Raw genomic sequence first — 21,971 nt, 5'->3', positions numbered from 1 at the left:
TACACTTAGGTCTATACATCGTCTTTGGTGCTAATCACGTCGGTACACTCTTATCGGCCGAGCACATAATCAAATGTTTGTCGCTACGATATCGTCGTGGGGAGAGCTAGAGAGAGAAAGTCATTACGAAAACCCCCCCGTGCGTGTATCGATCGTTCAGAGACACTCAGCACTAGCTGGCTGGGCGGGCGGTTCCTCCTGTTTCACGACGACGTAATAGACCGCCCGAATGCTGCACGCTTTATTATACACACACATCTCTATATGGGGCTAGATACTCTATTCTTTTAGCTCAAATATAAACCGGCGTAAGACGACATTCTAGCGCTGATGGAGCCGTTAATAGACTATTATCCGCAAATTGTCTCCAACAGCGTCTAGCCCCGAATTCTTTTCGTGAGGATATTACATCGCCGCGCTTTGATTCGTCGGGCCGCGGTTGTTGTATAATTTAGTAGCGATTTGCATCAGCGCGTAGTAGACGTGAAAAAAGTTTTCCCACGTCTGTAAATGTTCCAGTAAGGAGCAAAATTGCCGTGACGCTGGGGGCTGCTGGCAGGCAGGAGCAGTCACGCGAATCAATAGTAGTAATCAGAGAACCTAGATCCTGATTCATCCAACTAGGAACTTTCTGAATTTCCGGCTCTCTACTGCCACTGCCACTACACTCGGCCAGCAACGCAGGGCAATGATATATATAAAAAGAAAAAGGCTCCGGACGGAAAATGAAGTTAAGAGGCCATATAAACCTACGCATTTATAAGGAGCGCGCCGACACCAGTCAGGATTATAATATGAAAATGTATGTGCATATTCTCTACATATTAAATAAAAGAATAATATTTTCCACCACCAGCCTGCTCTGGAAATAAAAGGGGACAGACTCACACAGCTCTGTGGACTCCTAAATTGAAAATGGCGTGTGTGGCGGGCTCCTATTTTTCTTTTTGAGGCTCCTATCTTTCCATCTATCTATCCATTTTTTCCCGTGGCGCGTGGGAGAATATATATACATACACCCCGATCCCGCAAAGACCGAATGTGTGCTATACAAGGACCCTGGAAAAAGAACGATTCCATATCCACACAGAAAGATAGGAAATATATATATATATATGTATAGGGATATATATTTCTGTTGAAAGAAAAATGCTCCTGTATATAAAAGAAGAGAGAAGTTGGGTCTCACAATATCCGACGGCGCGCCTAGGGGTCGTCGAGCCGAGAGTGGCATCCAATTATATCGGTATATACATCATACACATTGTGTGTGTGTGTGTCTTTTCTATATCCAGTCAAACCCAACTGTGTGTGTATATATTCAAAAGTGTCTATTTTAGTTGGGATTCACATTGTTTTGTTATATAGACCTTGGCTCCTAGGTCCCGAAACAGCTGTTCCTTTCTTCTTCTTCTTCTTTCTAGTTGATACAAAGAAAATTGGCCGAGCTTCGAGTACACTATACACCTTCTTTATAGACTTTTTTCCGATATGTAGTTTTCTTAGAACTTGTGTGTGTTATATACACTGAACGGCTAGGTCTGTTGGCCAGACAAAAAGATGGTCGGCCAACAGGATCGAATGATACCGGCCGGAGTCGTTGCCGACGTTCTTTCGTGGTGCAGGAATTTCTCTGCGTTGGAGCACGACAACGGCATCGCCGTCCATTTTCATTTCAAGTTGGGTAAATGTAAAAAGTAAAGGTATAGTAGTACTGCTGGTGTATTTTTACCATGCTCCCCAGTGATGCTGTTTCATTGATCCACTTACGAGAAATCCACAAGTTCAGCTAGTGTCTCTTTTCCACGAACATTTTTCGTTCGCCAACGCATCCAGCAACTGTGAATAATACATTCGTACATTTTAAAATCGAATTTGCATGCATTGTTGGAAATTTCAAGTTAAACTTACACCAGCAGAGTCTCTCGAACAATAAAGTGCACGGAAGTGGAAAGACGATTTGTTCTCTTTTTTGTTATTTTTCTTGATATTCGTCGTCGCCATTAAAATTTAAGTTGGAACGACGAGGGAATCCTGATGTATAAACTATTTCCCAAATTGGGGTGGATAATAAAAGGCGAGTTGAAAGGAAAGGAAAGCTTTTTTCATAATATTTATTTTAAAAGAGTTCTGGGTACATAATTAAGCTAATGGCCGCCATGCAACGCCGCACTTGACAATTTTAGACTTGGACTGAAATGGAAACATGGAGCCATTTCAAACTCAAACACTAGATGAGGAAAGTGACTTGAGGACCCATGTTTCGAGAATAGAACTTGATTTGATTTGTTAGGTAACTTGAGTCTGATGGAAATGTGAGTTGGTTCACCCCAACGATCTCTTGCTTTATGTAATGTTCACTCGTAACGGAGGAGGACTCACGTGGAATATCCCGCCAGTGATGGACTGATGATGGCGTATTCTTGAATACTTGATCATTTCTTGGAATTCACCTCAGTGATAAATTTGAGAAACACTTTTCTGTTTGTAAGTGAAAACTATAACTTGCTATAACTTTTGACTTTCATAACGTTTTCAACAAGTTTCAAATTTCTTGATATTTCCAGACACTTTTTCATACGGCTTCTAGACATCAATAAAAGGCTTTGTGAAATTGGACTATTTCAGCTGTCCCTGTTGTCCATTCATGCGAAAAAGAGTGGACTGTAGCAACAATCAGATGCCACACGATCATGGATGGCAGTGATACAGAATATGGATCCACATGCATGGGTTGTGCAAAAATAAAAGAAGAAAGAATAAGTGATGGCTGAAATATCCTGAGTTGGTAGTCTGCTGGTCCGACTTATTGCAAGCTGACGTGAACGCGTCGAGTCATCGCAACGATTTGCTCGAATGGTAAAACTATTTTTTCTTTTATAATATTGTTCCCCCTTTTTCTGTCTCTCTCATCTCTTATAGATATAAATGTCTCTCATACACGACAGGCCCTGCGAGCACATCACGACTTGCCGGCTAGGATGTTCACGGGTCTTCATGGAAAATAACGCATAGTACATTGCTGTGCTGACTGCGCAGCTATAAAAGGTAATTCTTTTTTCTCGTGTGTCGCTCAACAGCTCCCCAGCCTGAGCTGTCAGACGAATACGCCGAGATGCTACTATATAGTGATCCTGCGAAGAAGTGAGGAATAAGGATGAGGAAGTTTCCCCTTACCCCATAATATATACCGAACATTGCTCAGCACACACACACACACATACACACGAGTGTCGAGAAACAATGTGTGCTGTCAGGTCTCCTCCCTCTCTTTCGCTTGGCTGAATTTCCTCCAGCCAAATAAATCATCGTCGTAGTACATCCAAAATAGGGCATTAACCTAACCCCTCCACCAAGTTTTCTAGTCGACCGGAAATGCTCTCGCTAGCTTTTTTGTATCTCTCTCTCTGTGTACGTATTCAATCTCTATCATGTTGTCTATCTATCACGATTGTTTGTTGGTATTTGTCTTGGATACATAGACACAGGACGAAAAACAGCCAGTCGATGCAAGAGATAACAATCGTTCCGTTACGATCTACTAACCCCCAGATAAGTCATCACTTATGTTTTCTATAGTGTAAATATATATAATACAGTACTACAAATTTCTTTCTCTTTCCCTGGCTCCTATTCTAGGATTCTTTTTCATGTTTGGAGATATCCAGAAGAAAGGCAAAAAAAGAACACAAGATGAACAAGAGAAAAAGATTAGGAATGCTCCGCTTGTAGCTCGGCCGTGTCCCGCTTGCGGCGACAACGAGAAAAAGGGAATCGAATCACAGGCAATTTCCTATTTTTATGCTTTTTTCTTTTCTCCTTTGTTTCTTTCCTTCTAAGGTGGCTGGTAGACGGAATACTTTGTATACTACATCTTTTTTTATATCGAGCTTTGGGTTGGCAATTCGCCGAATGTCGGGGGGTACCGTGACAGTTTGAGTCTGCTGAAACAGGCGGAGCGCTTTTTTTAAAAAATAATTTTAAACGTCAAAGGGCGACTGTCTGAATCGTTTATTCTAATTATTTTATGGATGAACACACAAAAAGTTGAACTCGGTCGGCAGCATTAAGGAGTGGCCTGATGGGTTATGGCATGTACATTGTCGAGCTGACGTGTATTGATCCGTCCTCCCGGCTGCCTTGCTCCCCTGGGTCCTCCCTTTTTATCTCGAAAGAAAAATTCCGTCTAGCCCACTAACTAATATCCTCGATTCAATCTCCGTCCGTTTAATATTATGTCAGGCTCTTTTAACTAGTCCTTTCTTAACTCTGCTTTTACACAAGTCACATCTTGCCGCTGGTCGATCCTTCCTGATTTCTTTATGGATTCTTTAAGGATTGAATAATTTCTTTTTTTCTATTTGTATTCAACTATAAAATGATTTTTTTCCCCTCCTTTGGACCAGCAGTACATCAATGATTCTAAAAAAAGAACCTAAAAACATTGCAAACTCTTGACGCAAATGTATTCGTGAATATATTTATCGTCTTTCTTTTTATCCGCTTGTAAAATATTTATATATCAGAGCACAGGGCGTTTTACGACACTCGAGGCACCTCTGCTACTTTATTCACTCTATATAACCCTATAGCTCCTAAACCGAGCCTCTAGTTGAGAGAAGGAGCAAGGTTGATGGAAGAAAGATGAAGGTTTCTTTAGAATCGAACTTGAGACACTTTTGTGTGTGAGGGGTTCTCTCGCGAAATGTTTGGTATACCATGGGCTCATCTGCCAGGGAACGAAAGGTGACAGGAGCCGAGAGGGGGGAATATAGGAGCCGCCCGACCATCTGGAAACCCTGGCGATTGATGTTAAAATAACCAATTAACTGACGTTTCCATGACACGCTTGCCTGTACTCTTGTATCTTTCGGACGTTGGATGATTGAACTCGATTCTTCATATCGTGGCAGAAGGCAACGGTCGGGCTGAGCACAACCCGTAGGGTCAGTGGGGATGAGAAGGGGGATCGATTTTTTGGGGGGGTTTCATGATGATCAATTCATCGTCTCGAGTGCGACAAAAAGGAAATGCATCAAAGCCTCTCAGCTGATGCTCCCGAGTCTTCATCTTTTGTTTATCGTTTACCGAAAGTGCAATATAAAGTGTCGTCTTTTTAATAGTGACAGCGCGTCCCGACGTCTTTGGAATCACAGTGGGGATTGTGGCGATTGGCGATGCGTGGCGGAAGGAGCATGGAGAAGAGGCGCCGTCAACCACATCGTCGTTGAAGACGACGCCTGAAAAACATTTGATGACGTCAATATATACGCTGACACATTTACGTCCTCTGCATTCAAGAGAGGCCACTCTACAAGCTCCGCCAGTTTAGGGCTGTGTAGTAGCACCACTGTCCCCTATCTTCTTTTATTTAAAGAAATGTAAGTCTACCGTTTTTTTTGTTTTTATTCCGTCAAGAGAATCGATGGCGCCAAAGTGTTTGACATGTTCTAAATGGAAAGAAGACATCCTACGCGTGACTTTGGGCCGGACTTGTAGACCCCCCTCCTGTGCCTGCCTGTCTGTCGTGCTCTTTGCCGTTATTGGACAAAGCCTTCAGAACTAATTAGGTTCTCGTGTCCTATTGATCTATTCGATTGATTTTCCACTTGCCTTGCGACTCGCGACCTTTTTCTAAACATATTTGGCAGCTAAAATTGGGAACTTTAGAGGTGATCAAATATCTTCATGTTTATAGGTCCGGAAATCTTTTCTATCTTGCCTTTTGCATTTTTCCCCCTTTCCCGTTACTATGAAATTCAAAGACTATCAACAGTCGACGACACAGCAAGGATCGATCCCGATCGGCGTCATCAACAAGCCGTGCCGCTTCTCTTTCTATTCGAGGAAAAAAGGGGAAGACGTGTAACTCCATTAAAGAGCTCCGGTTCGAAAGTCTTAAATCCTCCTTTTCCCCCCCTCCGCTAACACCAGGACCATCAAGACTTTTTTCAACCTTTTTTTCCTTCTTTCTTTGCCTTTTTCAAAGGAAATCATCCCCGCCTGTCTATCAGTAATCCCGATTGAAAGTGAAAAACTTTTTTTAATAGGGTCCTTCAATCCTTAAACAAAAGAGATTCTTTTTTAAAATTATTGTTCCTTTCCTTTTGCTTTGTCTTTTTGTTTTGTTTCTCCATTTTACTTGCGCGCTCGATGGCGGCCAACTTTTCTTTCTAGAACTGTGACTTCACCAGTTTATCCGAGTAGAAAACACACAGACAACCTCGGCACTCGGCTCCACCGTGGCACACTTGAGTGCTACAAGGGACTAAGGGAAACAAAAAAGAAAGAAACAAAAAATAGTTTTAACATCTGGAAACAATTCTTTTCCATTTTGGAAAGGTAACAGCGAGAGATAAAAAAATAGGAGGAATTGAATATTTGAAAAGACGCTCCCATAAATAAACGCAAAGGTGAAATTGTTGGGGAAGAAAAAGATGAGAAACATTCTATCAAAAGGAATTGAATTGCCTCCTGGAATTCCCCAGGATTAGATTGAGGCTTAAAGTTCGATATAAAAGAAAAAAAGTAAGAAGGATCGTCTAAAAATTGAAAAAAGTAATACATAGTAGAGTACCCCCTTCTATAGAAATACGCTCAGTCGTATATATTTTTTCCTTCACCAAAGATGGCCAGAAGCTTTTTTTTCTTTGTGCATGTATTTATAAGTTGTAGTTGTGGACGACCATGCGTGGAGAGTGTATATAGATAAAGTCCGAACAACCCTAAAAGATGGAAAGAACCATACTCTCTCGACACACCCTTTTTTCGGCACGTTTTATTTTTTTTTTTTTTCGCCTATCGATTCGTTTCAGTGAAGACGCTCTTCGCTGCAAATAGAAAACCCCCCGTTCGTAAAAATAAAAGTGTAGCGAAGAGAAAAAAAGATTCGATCGATCATGGGTTGGCAAAGAGCTGTGCTTCTGTCACGCAGCAAAGCTTGTTTTCCTTTCCCGACTCTCAATCCTTTCTTGTTCCGTGCCTTTTGCTTTTTATTCATTTCCTCGATCTAACATTTTGCTTTCGCTCAGGTAAGAAGGAAGACACACGACATTACCACACGGTTTGTAATCGCTACATCTACTTAATGCCAGACTCATCTACTGGGTCTTTGGGGGAATCCGAAACAGAGAGGACTTGGAAGGCTGTTGGGCTTTTTGTTGTTTTACACAGATAAAAAGGCTCGTTTCGTTTCTCACGAAAAGACGACTGGATGGAAGGGAATGAAATAGATTGAGATGGAGAATATACGTCTAGCAGCGCTCACAGAGTCCAATTAAAATGCAATCAGTCCCAAGAAACAACGACGGTAGGATCGATAATACTCCTGGCTTTTGTCATTCCTTAATCTGCTTTGGATCCCATCAGACTCTCCGCTGAAACAATACAAGGCACAAGCTGAGGATAAATTTAACTGCTACTACTATTACAGAGCTCTATATCCATTGGAAATTATTTGGCCGTCTGCAAGGAATAAAGCGGATTGAAATAATGGACAAAGTCGAAATAGAAACGTTACATCATGTTTGATCAATCAGGAATTCATATCGCATGGGTGAATAAATGCAATATAGACAATCAACTGGGCACATTCAAACAGCAGCAACAAAAATAAGTATTTCCAAGTTAAGCCACTTTTTAAAGACTCATTTTTTTACCCTATAATCTTTCACCTTTATATTTCATGTAAAACTATAATTCTTTTCTTATCTCTACTTATGCTCTGTGTTGAAGACAATCTTACTAATAAACATCTATGACTATCACAGGTGCAACCGACAGTTAAACTCCCTTGGTGGGCAGAATCCTTGATATGTTCGTCGTCCGTCCGTCATTCGTAAACAAATAACAAGCGAATAAGCGAAGCGAATCATTACATCAAACATCTCATTTGGTCTGTAAGTATCCAAAGTGTTTACGAAGCTGCTCAAGGAAGACGAAGGTCAAAATCGTTTGTGGTGCCAGGCGAATGAAAGCCGGGACGTAACCTTTGTAAAATCCCAGCGGTCCTAGTTTGGCCGTGTACGTGACCAGATGCATCATATTCTGCACGGAATGGAAAATAAACAAGTCAAATATCGGCCCGAAACTACGTGAGGATATTTTCAAATGTTGGAATAAACACCGCGACGTCTTACTTTGAATTCTCCAGGTTTGGCGTTCATCGCTCTTGTTTTCAAGACGTCTAGAGGTTGTGTCATGGTAGTTGCTATAGCCCCCTTTAACGAAGATTACGAAACGAAGGTCGTTAAAAAGTTATTCAACCTTCAACAGTGAAGCGAGTCTTACGGCTGCGAGAGAGGCAGAAAAGTGCGTGATGAGGTTGTCGTCAAAGTGACCGGATTTGAGTAACATAATTTTGATTTGATCATAGAAGGATAGCTGGCCGATGGTCATTAAAACCGCTCGTCCAGTAGCTGTCGATGCACCCGAGAAAAGGCGCCTAAATCCTTCCTCTCGGAACACACGGAAAACACCATCGATAGCGTGCTTGTAGCTGTAATCCAAACACGGATGAATAACTTGTAAGTTACTGAATAATTGTTGTTAGTTTTTACTTTCTTCTTTGGGCTTCTGGAACCTTAATGTCGTTTTGCATTCGTACGTTAATCATGTCTCCAGGTGTACCAACAAATCCACCTACAGCTCCAGACATTCCAGCAATAAGTGCTTTCTGATAAAAGGGAATGTTATCGGCTTTGGCACCACCAACATATTGTTTTGACGCCTTACAAGAGTTAACAGATGTGTTAGATGCTTTAATATATCAAAAAGAATGACTGAATTACTTCATAGATCCCAAATCTTGCAGTTGAGTAAGTTAGTTGTCTGAGAAGAGAGGCTGTGAGGCCTGAGTAAAGAGCAGTGATTCCCTGTTGTTTCACTATACTAATGGCTAGTCTTACGGCCTTAACCTTTCCATCTTGTTGTGTCTGCAAATGTACCTAAAGTGACAGAGAGCTTGCTATAAATCATTTTTGCACTGTAAAATTTTTAGGAGTAAAAATACTTTAATTAAATCAAGAGGATGAGTAACAATTGCTGCTCCACTGGAAGCTAGACCGCCAAAGTACCAGCGTGAAATGCGTTTTTCTGTTGTTGCGTTAGCAATCATGTTTTTTCGGCACCAAGGTGAGTGTTCAACTTTTAGTAACTAAGAATCTTCTGTGGATGATGTGATGTGACAGGTGAAAGTCTACAAGTTGCTGTTATGAATTCACCTAAACAAATAAAAAGTTTTTGTAAACAACACAATTTCTCTAGCAAAAACAAACGAACCATTTGGGCAAAATAACCTTGATTTAAGTTAGGCTTACGTGACGGAATGCCTTAATTCAACGGCCAAATTAATAACAACACGAAAGCGATAACATTTGATTCAGAGACACCTAGCGGTCAAATTTAAAATTTGAAAAACGCCACCTAGGAATCATCATAATCAACGCTAAATCTATTCTCTTAGTTCGTCAGATGGCGCGAGGCAATTTTTCGTCTGTCAAACCACGTGCATTTTGTGCTTACAGTTTGTAATTTTGATCGACGAACGAGAAACTAACAATTGCTTCACATTCTTAAAATGTCATTTTTCATTCGCAAAAATCAACGTGGTGCCAAACGCAAGAATGGAGCAACGGTCACTGACAGCAGACCCAAAACTTATAAAGAAAAAAAGCGTTTGGCTCATGACGACGAGATTTCTAGCCACTCCGAAGGAGAAAATGACGATTCAAAAGTCTACTCAGAATCTGAAGACGAAGAGACGGTGCAAGAAAAGAGACTCAGGCTAACGAAAGAGTATATTCAAGAAATCGAAAATCAGGGTTGGTAAAAAATGTGTTACAAATGTTAAGAAATATTTACAAACCTTAATTTGTTTCTCTAGAACGTTTAAGAAGAGAGGAGGAAGATATTGACAAATCAGTTATTGCTCATAGACTGAAAGAAGATTTACTTGAACAAAGTGGAAGACTGAGAAGAACTGTTGCAGATTCATATGACAAGATTGATGAAACTTTGATCAAACATTTGCATTGCAAAGATCACAAGCAACCCATTACGTGTTTGACAATATCACCTGACTGTCAGTCCCTTTTTACTGCATCAAAGGATTGCACAATTGTTAAATGGTCTCTTGTAGAATTCAAAAAAGTTGCAGTAATCAAGAGGGTTGAAAAAAAAGCTTCCCGTGAAATCAAGGGCCACAAGACTGTAGTGCAAAGTCTTACTATTTCATCTGATGGAAAATTCTTGGCTAGCGGTGATCTGGAAAATCAGGTTCACATTTGGGATCCCATCACACTGAAGTGGTTGCACACATTTAAAGGTTCTTAATTCACTATCATTTGAATTTTCAGATGATTCATAAGTGTTTTTATTTTTTTTTAATCTTAGGACATAGAGCTGGTATTACCGGTCTAGTTTTTCGTCGAGGTACCCATACGTTATATAGTGCTTCAATGGATCGTACTGTGAAAATATGGAATTTGGATGAAATGTCTTACGTAGAAACACTGTAAGTTGGGATAGATTTCCTTTTCTATTCCGAGTTTAATTGTTGAAATCCTCAGATTAGGTCATCAAGATGCCATCACTTCCATCGATGCCTTGACCAAAGAACGAGCCATTACGGCAGGCGGGCGGGACAATTCTGTGCGTGTTTGGAAGATACCTGAAGAGTCGCAGCTTATTTTTAATGGACATCAAGGATCCATCGACTGCGTTCGTCTCGTAAATGAAGATCACTTCGTCAGTTGTGGAGATGATGGGTAAGGTTTTTGTATGATTTATTTACACGTAATTCAGTATTATAACCCTATTACCCAATGTTGCCGCACGTATAATAGGATGCTGTCATTGTGGGGGTCTCAAAAGAAAAAACCGCTGTTTAGTATACCCAACGCCCACGGAGTCGATGAATCGAATAACCAAGCCAATTGGATATCTTCCGTTGCTGCTCTGACGAATACAGACCTTATTGCATCAGGTAAACATAGAGACTTACTTCCCTAAAGAACCCATTTAAATCTTGTGAACGAACGAAGCAGGATCCCAAGACGGTTTCATTCGTCTCTGGAAATGCGGCGAAAATTTCCGTAATTTGTCGCCGCTTATGAGTATCCCAGCTTGCGGGTTCGTGAATTCATTGGCTTTTTCCTCCGATGGTAAAATGTTAATCGCTGGTCTCGGACAAGAACACCGACTTGGTAGGTGGTGGCGGAATGGATCGGCTAAAAACGAAATCCTTATCATTCCGCTCAAGCAACATGAAAAATCATGACCTTGTGCGATTAAATAAAAAAATTGTTGAATTCAAAACATTTGACAAGATTTTATTGCAATTTATTTTAAAACCAACGTTAGTTAAAAGAACTTCAATTACATCTTCTTCTTTTGGATTTCCTTTTCGGAGTAGATTCGAGCTCGGGTAAAGAATCGGCTTGATTATTTTCATGATCCGGTAAATGAATGTTGCTCAAATCAACGTCTCGTATTTGAAAACTGACGTCGTCGACTGGAACGTTTCGAATGGGAGTACTCATAATTCTGGATGCTAGAAGACGTTTCACTGCCACATTTTTAGGAGGTAACTTATCCACGCTTGGTTGTACGAAGGGAACAGAAGTATCGGCTACTGATGGCACTTGCTCGACTGGATCTCCATTCAATCTTGCACTGTCATTAGCGAATGAAACTTGTGTTTTCCTTGTGGACCTTCTAGACTTATTGGTCGGTTCTTGTGGTTCCGATGATGTTGATAGCGCTTCTTCTACTGGACTTTTTTCAACGACTTGTTCGGTTGTTTTAGGGATTGCATTTGATTTTATCGGAGTCTCCACTGGCTTGTCTGAAGGCCTTAGTGTACGATTATTGGCTAGACTTCGCCTGTCATTCGATTGAACTCTTACTTGCTCATCCTCACGCGGATTAACTAATTCTGGGGGTGGTATGGTTCGATCTACTCGGGGTGTTGGCATTTCGGCTTCCATCCTCTCTTGTTGTTCAAAACGTTTGATGTCGAAATCAATTTCAGCCATTAGCTGGCGATCTTCTGCTAAGATTTCTTGGATCTCATCTTTATAGTCCTTCATTAACTCTCGTAGAAAAACCATTAAGTTGCCCATCAGTGAGGATTTATTAGCAGCTAGCTTGCGCTTCAAAGCTACAACAATCGGTACAATGTTTTCGATAACATTCCGTTTTACGACCTATCGCCAAATACAAAGAAAAGTGTTGACTTAATGAATCGAAAAATACGTAATATCTCAGTACTAACCTGCGCGATAATAGCCTTTTTTGTGGACTGAACGATAGCTTGAGCTATGTCTTCTTTCTCTACCGGATCGTCATCCGTTGAAGCTGACAGAGAGGCTAGTTTGATGTCGTCGCAGGATAGTACAGCCAGGGCATCTTTCAACACAGCCTCAGTGGAAGCGTTTTTGAGAGACATAACTTCTTCAACAACACCATGGAGCACATCGCGTGTAAGTCGGAATGTAAGCTGAAATCTCGCCTCGTCGTCTAAATTCTGAAGCATAAACTGGTAGATCTGAAATCGACGACGGGTATGTTGTTGGCCTGGAATTTACACAAGCAGATTTGGTAAATTATTTCAGAATTTAAAGCGAGCAAAGGAAAAATATGTACAGACCAGCAATGGAAAATAGTTTTTTCTCTCGATCCGTTAAAGCATATCGGTTGTACGTTGGGTGACCCTTGTAGTCATTAAAATGGAACACACATTCAATGAAGTGTTGCTGGATAATGGTAGGTTGTCTATGGAGTAAACGCTGGGTAACATAAAAAAGAGCCAGGTCTCGTAAACTTTCATCGTCATCGCATGCCAGCTGCAGGATGCGGAAAAAGAATGTGCCCCGGATCTTCAGATAGTCTTCTTGGAGAAGGTGAATCAGTAAGACAAGGGTTTGTTTCCTCACAGCGGGAGTTGGGTCACGTAAACAGGCCGTTACTTGAGGCATAACAGGATCGATGGCTGTCGCGTAACGGATAACCCAATCGCACAAACAGCATACGATGTTGTTGCGGACAGCCTCATGTGGCGTCGTCTCGAGTAAACGACCCAAACCAGGAATGAGCTGAGAGAAACGTTTAGGAGATGAAGTCAAGCCACATAAAATTGATCAATTTTAAAAACGTATACCCGCTTAGCCATCTCTTCATGTTGAACGCTGAGTTTACCCAGCGAAATAACAGCGGCTGCTTGTAAACGTGGAGGAAGTTTTCGTTTGGGTTGTGACTGTGGCTGTGAAAAAGGAATCGGAGCATCGACTCCACTCTCTGGTTGAAAAGCAGCGTGTTGCAACAGCAAGAAGTGTCGTTTGTTTACTTGTTGTGGACAGTGCAGGCCAACACAGCCTAGAGTGAGAATCCGTCGTGCCAATTGTTCTTCCTCTTCTGGCGAAACATTTTCCTGGAAAGTTACATTTTAAACATCTTTAGTATTTTTATCCAGTAAAATACTAAATGGTGCATACTTGTTTTCTGAGATGGATGCTAAGAAATTCACCGGAACTGGATATAATTTCCCCTGCCCATTCAGCAGCTTCTTTGCGTGCTTTGTCTTCATCGGCCACTTGCTGCTGAATACAAAACACTATCATGTCGCAAGCAGTGGCAATCACGTTTGTAGATAATTGCGAATTGGCAACGAAGCGGCTTGAAATTTCACTGGAAGGATAAAATGTTATAAATTAAAAAATGACTATTCTAGTGCAGTGAATCTTAATATACCGTATAGTTTGTACATTCTCCTTGCTCATGCTAGGTAGAGTTGCTCCAATGACTTTGTATACTTGCTGTATACAATAAACATTCACCGAATTTGTTGATCCAATGTTTTCTTGCAAATAATCAAGGGCAAATTTCTGTAAACATGTAAAGCAAATGTGTAGGACTGTATTGGCGTGTTTGTATGATAGAATATTTGAATACCTTGACGTTGTTGTCAATGGTCGCATGGCGAGCGAAAATTGCGACGAGAGTTAGTGCAGCTCGGGGACGCTGCTCGGAGTTTGAAAGTAGAGTCCGTAAAAGTTGAGCTGGAATTTGTTGTTGACGAGACCACATTTCGACGGCTTTGCTCAAATAGATGTCCAAACCTAGTTCGATGATGACTTCTAAAAGAATCCAACCTTTCTGGCTGTCATTCCCGACCAATGATCGCAATACGAACTGATCAGCACATTCAAGTGCTTTCTCTTGCACACGCGTCTCACCATCGATTACCAAGGGTAGTACCGATCGAGCCCATATTTTTTGAACGGCTTCATTTTCTGAGTGTTCGCACAAAAGATCTGTCATCATTTGAGCTGAATTGCGACGAATGAGCATAGCGACGTCACGGCACGCATTTCCAAGGAGTTTAAGAAGATCTTGAGTAAGATAGCGTCTATGTCGTCGAGTGACCGAGAGCAGCAATTGCAGGGCATTCTTACGCACATGGACTTTTTCGTCGACGGCACGCTCCTTGAGAAGATTCATAATAGCAGATGCTTTAGGCAAAAGCGCAGCAGTAATGTTGATGGGCTCCTCTCCTTGCAAAATTTCCACAATGTCAGATTCTTCCTCTAATTCTTCGGCGCCAGTTGTTTGTCTATCTACTTCTTCACTAAAAATTATGTCGAATATTTCAACAACAGAGCGATCGTTCGACTCGATACATTCACCCAGTATGGAAAGTGCTTTGGCTCTAACAGTTGCTGACTGATCGGAGCATTGGCCAAAGATAACAGCAAAAGTGAGCATGTCAATTTGGCCGTTTTGCAATAGAATTGACAGTATTTCCAAAGAAAACAGACGAAGGAAGGCTTGCTCCGTGTGAGCAAGTAATAGGAACCAACGGATAGTCCCTAGAAAATAATAATAATAATAATAATTAATATTTAAAAAACAAAATCAAGTTATTTTCAATACATACAATTTAAAATGATAGAAAATTAAATACCTTGTCGGTGCTCTTCTGGAATAAGTTGGAGCAAATCTAGAGCTGTTTGGGCTGTTTTATGACGATACTCTGCTCTATCGACGACTTCGACACAAACGTGTTTAATAAGTCCATGCACGAGAGGGTAAATGATCTCTCCGAACTTGGAGATGAAGCTGTTGACTAAATTGAAGCTGATGTCTTTTAAGGCCACCAAATTCTTGTTATTTAAGTCTTTTTCACTTGGATCAAGCACCAGGTACGGTAAAATATGTACAAAGACGTGATGGACAGTTTGGACAGCATCACCATGAAGTGGATTGCAGAAGTTGTGTATGATTTCAAGAGCCTTCAAACTCACTGCTCCCCTATCTAGGTTGATAATTGGTAGTATGCATTCAACAGTTTCTTTTAAAATGTTGGGATATCGTTTGAAGGAGAGATGCTGAGCAACCAAAAATAAAGCATCCAAAAACCTTGACATGGCTTTTTCAACAGCAGCTATTTCCTCTGGTCCAATCGGAGCTTCTCCTTCTTCTTCTTCAAATTCTGCTACAGGCTGTGTTTGCTTGTGACCTTTCTTAGCTTGTTGAGATTGTAGTGCACTTTTCTGTGCATATTTTCTAGTCTGCACATATAGTTGGACAAGTTGCAATGCCTTCATATAGAGCATTTGATGAAAGACTCTGAAAGCCATGCTCCCCGGTATGCATATAATTGTCAAGTACATTTTGGCAGCTTCAAAACATCTTTGGCGTTCTTCATGGGTGCTGGAAAGTGTTGAACCTCTGTCAATAAAAAAACCAATGAGAGCTAAAAGACTTTGGATATTAACTTTTTTCTCTTGAAACAGAAAACTCCAGAAGCGGGACCCATTGTTTGTAAGGTTGGTGTTGACAGCAGCTGAGTTATTTTCTGGCATCAGTGAACTACCTAGTGACTGTCTCGTAGCTGTAGAAACCTCACTATCCTCAGATGATCCCTTATTTGATTCTAACCACAGTAAAAAAGCTTTCTGTAAATGAATTAATCGTGAAGTGATATGGCATTCTTCCAGAATTTCATCATAAAGCAGTGGAATGTCTTGACACTGCAAAAAGTCGTTGTCGATCACTTCCTTTATCCATTCTGTTTCAAGTTTATCCAATTGTAAACAATCCAATTCTGAAGCTACGGTTTGTTGGTACATTTCAACGTTATCTTCCATTTTATTACGATCTACTACACTATTTTCGAATCAAGCCACCATGGCCATGCAAGCCACGAACACAGCGTCATATTTCAGGCGGGAAACATTCGGTATCCGTTGTTTGTGAAGCAGACGAATTTTGATTCAAAATAACAACAAGTCAGATTTTCAAAACACAGACGCGTCAGGCGTCACCAGGTTTTCTTTATTAAAATTTAAACAAAAGTGTGTTGTGCTAGATTAATAATTTTGTATTTTTCAAGTATGAAAAAATTAAAAAAGGAAATTACAATTTAAGGATCAATATCCGAATATCGAAGTTTTACCAAAAAACATATTGACGTTTGCGAATTTGCGATAATCAGCCCGATAGCAGCCGATAGCAGTTCCAGCCACATCACCAAGATTTCACGTTTCAATGAACAATACCTCTGGTTAGTGGTAAGTGTTAATTTAATTTATTATTGGTTAGTTTCCCCCCAAGAACGAATCATGAAACAGATGAACGACGAACGAGTCATGAACGAGTGACGACTCATAATTCTAGTTTAATGGAAATTCGTACTGCTTAAGCTTAACGAAATTCATCTGTCGTCAGCTCACTCTGCTGTATTTTTTCTCTGTCGTTGATGGTGGACCAAGAGTTTTTTTCTTGAGAATGTTTTAAATGAAATTTTTTTTCTTTTAACCATTGAGATTTCAATATGTTCTTTGTAGTCTTTATTCATTCATTTTTATCACTCACTGCGTACTTGATTAATTGCCTATACATTTTGTACTTTAAATTCAAGGAAATATTCCTGATCGTCTAGTTTCTGATGTCACTCACATCCAGAGCTTCATCTGTGTCATCCTCTCACATCTTTGACAACAACTCAAACTTTTTTGCCCATTTTTAGTTCTGTGGCATTAGATTTATACAGATATACAAGTAGCGTAACTTTCTGATTGTAGCATCATGATCTATAAATAAGACTCTATCTTATTTATAGATCATGGTAGCATTGGACCATGTGTATAAGATTTAAGGTTAGAAGTCCACTAACATAATTAGCTATGATATTAGGCAATTTTCAAAAATGAAAGTACAACACATACAACGTAGCTGACATCAAATTTGACTTTCTTAATTCGTATAGTGATGGACTGTTTGCAGAAAAAAAACAGAATTTGGCTGATGGGCCAGCCCAGGATTCAGTCAAGACGACTGCGCCTTTGAGCTGAGTCTCTGCCAGCCCACTGGTGAATATTTCGATGTCGTTGACGATTGTAGACGCTGGCCAGGAGGACGGTGTTGGTGGATGAGATGCGTCGCAACGATCCCTAATTCCCCAAAGTCACCCTGTAGACGGACCAGTTTGCATGTCCATCCCGCTCGAAGGTCACGGAGATCAGTACGTAAAAGTGTCATGGAGTGGTTTAGAGGTTGGGTGAGAAAGACACGTGTTTCAACATTATCAAGCAGGTATGTACAATAGCCGAAAGGGTAAGCTATTTGGTATTCATTTTGATATTGGTTTTTGTAGACCCATCCCCGGCAAAGTCACCTGCAGAAGGAAAGAAAAATTTCCTTCACTTTCGAAGGTCACGGAGATCATTACTTTGAATGTGTCATGTGGTGTAGAGGTTGGGTGAGAACGGGACGTGTCGCATCATTATCAAGCAGGTAATAGCCGCAAGGCTTAGAAGGGGAATGGTGAGAAAAAATCGTATAAAAGGAGAGAGAAAAGTGCGAAGGAAAATCAGTCGAGTGTGAATCTCCGGCACGGCAACAGTTGCAGTGCACTCTGTCACCAACTGCCATCTTCATCGTACCAAATTCGCTATCATGGGTATGTTTTCTGTTTTTACATAGTGTTTGTATTAATGTAAATTATGACTGCTTGTTAATATGCCAGTTGTTATTGAATAATTAATGTAAATTTATTAATTGTCTAGTGGTGCTGCAATTTGCTAGTGGTGTTTTATCGTTGATGGCTGTGCTGACCACTGGTGTACCGATGTCTCCTGGGTATGGCGGATACCAAACCGCAACTCCGCCGCCTCCCACACAACAACAACATACGCAACAATCGGTTACTACACCACCAAGGCTGAGTACTACCACAACTTAAAATGCCCTGAGCTACTACAAGGCAACAACTGCATTGCCCTATCACTGCATTCCTCATCGTGTAAACGATTCGCAATAATGGGTAAATATTCAGTTTTTTACATCGAGATTTGTATGAATCCTTCTTCTTTCTATTTGTTAATATGCCATTGAATATTAATGTTTAAACTTATTCATTGTTCAGTTAAAGTCGTGCTGCTGTTGGGCGCTGTATGGTTGGGTCGACCACTGACTGGTGTACCGATGTCTCCTGGGTATAGCGGATACCAAACCAAAACCCCGCCGCCTTACTAAAAAACAACTTTACGACCAGTTACTACACCGACACCCCCAAGTACTACACCACTAAGTCACCGGAGTATGATGCCATAACTTACGCTTCCCCGAGCTACTACACCGATGCCCCGAATTATTACTCTGCCTCAAGCTACACCACCAAGGCAGCGGAGTACTACACGACTACACCGAGGCTCCAGCTACTACACCGAGGCTCCAGCTACTACACCGAGGCTCCAGCTACTACACCGAGGCTCCAGCTACTACACCGAGGCTCCAGCTACTACACCGAGGCTCCAGCTACTACACCGAGGCTCCAGCTACTACACCGAGGCTCCAGCTACTACACCGAGGCTCCAGCTACTACACCGAGGCTCCAGCTACTACACCGAGGCTCCTGCTACTACACCGAGGCTCCAGCTACTACACTGAGGCTCCAGCTACTACACTGAGGCTCCAGCTACTACACCGAGGCTCCAGCTACTACACCGAGGCTCCTGCTTATTTCTCGACCAAAACGGTTGAATACTACACCGGAGCGCCTCTACTCTGCCCCTATCTACACAGCCACAACTGAGGCGGGCAAGCATTGCGCTGCCTTGACTTACTACACAGAAGCTGCTCCTTCCTACTACGTTGAACAGAAATGCTACACTGTTGCACCATTTTACTACATCCCAACCTACGCTACATCTAGCAACAACACCGAAGCCTCCAAGTACTGCACCGAAGAAGCATCATGTTACACAACCACGTACGATGTCCCAGTTTAGTACACCGAGGAACCCAAGTATTGCTACGAAATTCGTGTTCAGATTTGTCGATTATAAAAGTTGCTAGACACCGATATTTGATAGTGGATGTTTAATGAAAAAATAAATATTTAATTGCGGGTAACCACCTTGTAAGACTTCCCTTAATACCTTTAAACCTTTCGACAATGCGACAGATGTTCCTATTTTAGAGATAACTGCTTCTCTAGTCGCCCTTCATACGGGCATATCCTGGTCTTTGTACGAAATTCTTTTTCAGGGTAAGTTACGAAAGAAACTTACTGTTTTGTGTTTATTCAAATGTTTAATAACAACAGTTCTGTTTTTAACTTGTAGGATGGTGTTGTAGACATCGTGTTTGGCCCTTAGACAGAAATTTATTGAAAGAGAACATGTCTATAAAAACATACAGGTGGCTTCATGTCAGAGTTGTAACAAATATACTGTTTATTTTCTAAACATAACTTTGTTATAAATTACTCAAACTCAATGAACAAAAACATGAAAAGGAATTGCTTTATTTTCCCACCTCCACCCACAATTCCTCCACTATTTAAAATCACACATATACATACATACATACATACATACACTTAAGTTAACCCGTTGGCTGCCACGCCATACAACCCGTAGGTTGTTCTCTACTCTCTACGCGCCATGTCTGAAGGATCCATGACCAAGGTGGGACTTGCCATTGCTGACAAGTCCGGGCTGACACGGTGACAGGAGAAGATGGAATGCACGCCTCTAGAATCCATCACCGTATCGACAAGGGGGAAGTCCCTATGGTGCACTGCCTAACAGGCGCCTTGCGGCGAATCTTGGGCTGGTGCGACTCTCCGACCCCGCGGCATGTAAACCACGAGACCGAACAGCGCGGCCCGTGCTAAGGAGCTAGGGGAGAACAAAGGCGTGGCAGTCAACGGGTTAACTAACACAAACGAAAACATATTACCAACAACAAATGATGATCCGCGCTGACATTTTGGACCGGCGAAGTTTTGGTGTCCATCTTCTCGACGTCTTCTCTGCATGACCTGAATAAAGACAATACAATACAATTAAGTGAAATGCCAATAAAAGTTACATAAAAGATAAAGGAACATTAATCTGTTTTTTTTTTGCTCAAAACTTTACAGGCGCTTAAAATGTTGCTTAAAATTAGCTTTCAACATTAAGAACTGTACACAGAACAAAGCTCACTTGCTAGTTTTATGAAAATTTTCCGGAAGTATACCGGAAGTAGGCGACAGGGCCTTAACCATTGAGCTGTCGTCAAAATAAACTAAATATTCGTGATCTACGTGAAATTTGGGGTCGATTAGGTGTGATTTAAACGAAATCCAAAATTTGGCCAAAATCGAGAATTTTCCTGAACTATAGTTCAGGAAAATTTTCGAAACCGGAAGTACGAATACGTAAAAAACAAAACATGAGCTTTACCACAAATTTGACGAGGATTACGAATAAGTGATTCTTTAGTGCGTGGAATGAATATTTACTGAACTACTGACTGATATGAGAAAACCGGAAGTAAAAAAAAACAACGCATAATTAAAAATCTAACAAGTGAGCTTTGTTGGCGGAATAGTTATCGTCAGTTTCCACTAAAAAATTTAAAAACAACAGCTGCCGATTAATGTTTAAAGAGATTTGCAAAGTAACTGAAACGGACTGTTTTGACAGCTGAAAGTTATCGGAAAGCCATCTAGCGTTAGAAAAAAGAAATGTCTAAGTAACACACTAACACTTCTTTTACGCGCAAGAAGGGCCTGATTTTGGAATTATTACACAGACAGAGAGTTTAACGCAAATAGATTACTGGTAGATAAAATAAGTCAATTGTGCGGTACTTGGCGATAATCCCGTGGTGATGGCTGCAGGTGTGTCACAGCAACGGAAGTGATCCAACTCGCCAGTGAAGCACGAAAAGTTGTGTAGCAGGACTAGCAGCATAAGAAGCACTGAAGCAGTGAAGCTGGATGAGTCTTGAAGATAAGGATGGAGCAGAACGTTGGTTAAGTCCCTCTTCTGTGATGGACAAAATCCAGCATTGGCTCAAAGATGTCTGTGGGTATCTGTAAAAAAAATGTTACATTAATGAAAATATAAAAATTAAAAAGCATATCAATCTTTACCGTTGGTAAGAAGCACACTGAAATGTTCATGATGAAAAACCGTGATAATGGAACTACAGCAACCAACTGCATTACTCCTCGTGTGGGATAAATTTCCTGATGCTAAAGAAAGTGTTATGAAGTAGTGCAATAGCATGGTAATAGACTAATAGGTGAGATTGATGCTTACCTTTATCATATGGATGATGATTCAGTAAGGCATTTGACGTAGTGTGGTTTGTGTCGTTGCAGTCATGGGAAAATACCTTATCTCCACACATTTGTAAACCACTATATGTGTGCTTCAAACATGAGTTTTAGGCTTTTGACAGCATGAGGATCTAATGGATGGAAAGTGACTGTGCGCTAAGTCAACTTGTTGGGATGACTGACAGTAGCTATGCATCTAAAATTTGAAGATATAAGTTGGTATAATATGAAAATAAGGAAACTAAGTCAAGATAAACCTACATAAGTTACGAAGTTCAATTTGGTATTTGAAATCACAGGAATATAAGTATGAATAGCAACAATTTTGTTTCGCCCATTTCGCCTCGTTTCA

At 40.9% G+C, this 21,971-nt stretch overlaps 3 protein-coding genes and 4 long non-coding RNA genes across 9 annotated transcripts; 4 read left to right on the top strand and 3 right to left on the bottom strand.

Moving 5' to 3' along the window:
- Positions 1–2,186: 2,186 nt before the first annotated feature.
- Positions 2,187–3,781, top strand: LOC124201140. Its single transcript, XR_006877538.1, has 4 exons — positions 2,187–2,487; positions 2,568–2,859; positions 2,949–3,048; positions 3,483–3,781. It is a non-coding gene; the product is annotated as an uncharacterized LOC124201140 (long non-coding RNA).
- A 3,720-nt stretch (positions 3,782–7,501) lies between these two features.
- On the bottom strand, positions 7,502–9,396 carry LOC124201138 (mitochondrial dicarboxylate carrier-like). 3 transcript variants are annotated; one of them, XM_046597607.1, is made up of 7 exons: positions 9,297–9,396; positions 9,011–9,221; positions 8,790–8,945; positions 8,559–8,728; positions 8,290–8,497; positions 8,139–8,219; positions 7,502–8,046 (listed from the first exon to the last, which is right to left on the bottom strand). In XM_046597607.1, exons 2-7 carry the CDS (start codon positions 9,113–9,115, stop codon positions 7,888–7,890), a joined length of 879 nt encoding a protein of 292 aa, XP_046453563.1. In that variant the 5' UTR covers positions 9,116–9,221; positions 9,297–9,396; the 3' UTR covers positions 7,502–7,887. The 3 variants fall into 3 exon arrangements, with proteins under 3 accessions (XP_046453563.1, XP_046453564.1, XP_046453565.1); XM_046597608.1 differs by having other exon boundaries at positions 9,280–9,390; XM_046597609.1 differs by having other exon boundaries at positions 9,318–9,379.
- A 67-nt stretch (positions 9,397–9,463) lies between these two features.
- Positions 9,464–11,316, top strand: LOC124201137 (U3 small nucleolar RNA-interacting protein 2-like). The gene is made up of 6 exons (XM_046597606.1): positions 9,464–9,821; positions 9,884–10,324; positions 10,393–10,513; positions 10,569–10,766; positions 10,845–10,984; positions 11,046–11,316. The coding sequence occupies exons 1-6, from the start codon at positions 9,578–9,580 to the stop codon at positions 11,276–11,278; spliced, it is 1,377 nt and encodes a 458-aa protein (XP_046453562.1). The 5' UTR covers positions 9,464–9,577; the 3' UTR covers positions 11,279–11,316.
- LOC124201136 (condensin-2 complex subunit D3-like) lies at positions 11,310–16,241 on the bottom strand. The gene is made up of 8 exons (XM_046597604.1): positions 14,963–16,241; positions 13,951–14,867; positions 13,750–13,883; positions 13,494–13,686; positions 13,160–13,429; positions 12,650–13,094; positions 12,275–12,576; positions 11,310–12,206 (listed from the first exon to the last, which is right to left on the bottom strand). Exons 1-8 carry the CDS (start codon positions 16,146–16,148, stop codon positions 11,373–11,375), a joined length of 4,281 nt encoding a protein of 1,426 aa, XP_046453560.1. The 5' UTR covers positions 16,149–16,241; the 3' UTR covers positions 11,310–11,372.
- A 220-nt stretch (positions 16,242–16,461) lies between these two features.
- LOC124201141 lies at positions 16,462–17,701 on the top strand. The gene is made up of 3 exons (XR_006877539.1): positions 16,462–16,571; positions 16,922–17,595; positions 17,657–17,701. It is a non-coding gene; the product is annotated as an uncharacterized LOC124201141 (long non-coding RNA).
- A 97-nt stretch (positions 17,702–17,798) lies between these two features.
- LOC124201139 lies at positions 17,799–18,784 on the top strand. The gene is made up of 3 exons (XR_006877537.1): positions 17,799–17,962; positions 18,069–18,325; positions 18,428–18,784. It is a non-coding gene; the product is annotated as an uncharacterized LOC124201139 (long non-coding RNA).
- Positions 18,785–20,270: 1,486 nt separating this feature from the next.
- Positions 20,271–21,790, bottom strand: LOC124199507. The gene is made up of 4 exons (XR_006876858.1): positions 21,600–21,790; positions 21,431–21,532; positions 21,146–21,370; positions 20,271–20,329 (listed from the first exon to the last, which is right to left on the bottom strand). It is a non-coding gene; the product is annotated as an uncharacterized LOC124199507 (long non-coding RNA).
- Between the last annotated feature and the right edge of the window lie 181 nt (positions 21,791–21,971).

Source organism: Daphnia pulex, chromosome 8 (genome assembly GCF_021134715.1).
Source record: "Daphnia pulex isolate KAP4 chromosome 8, ASM2113471v1".
Classification (NCBI taxonomy): Eukaryota; Metazoa; Arthropoda; class Branchiopoda; order Diplostraca; family Daphniidae; genus Daphnia; species Daphnia pulex.
The sequence above is the reverse complement of the archived record's forward strand: the minus strand, read 5'-3'. Positions and strand labels throughout refer to the sequence as shown.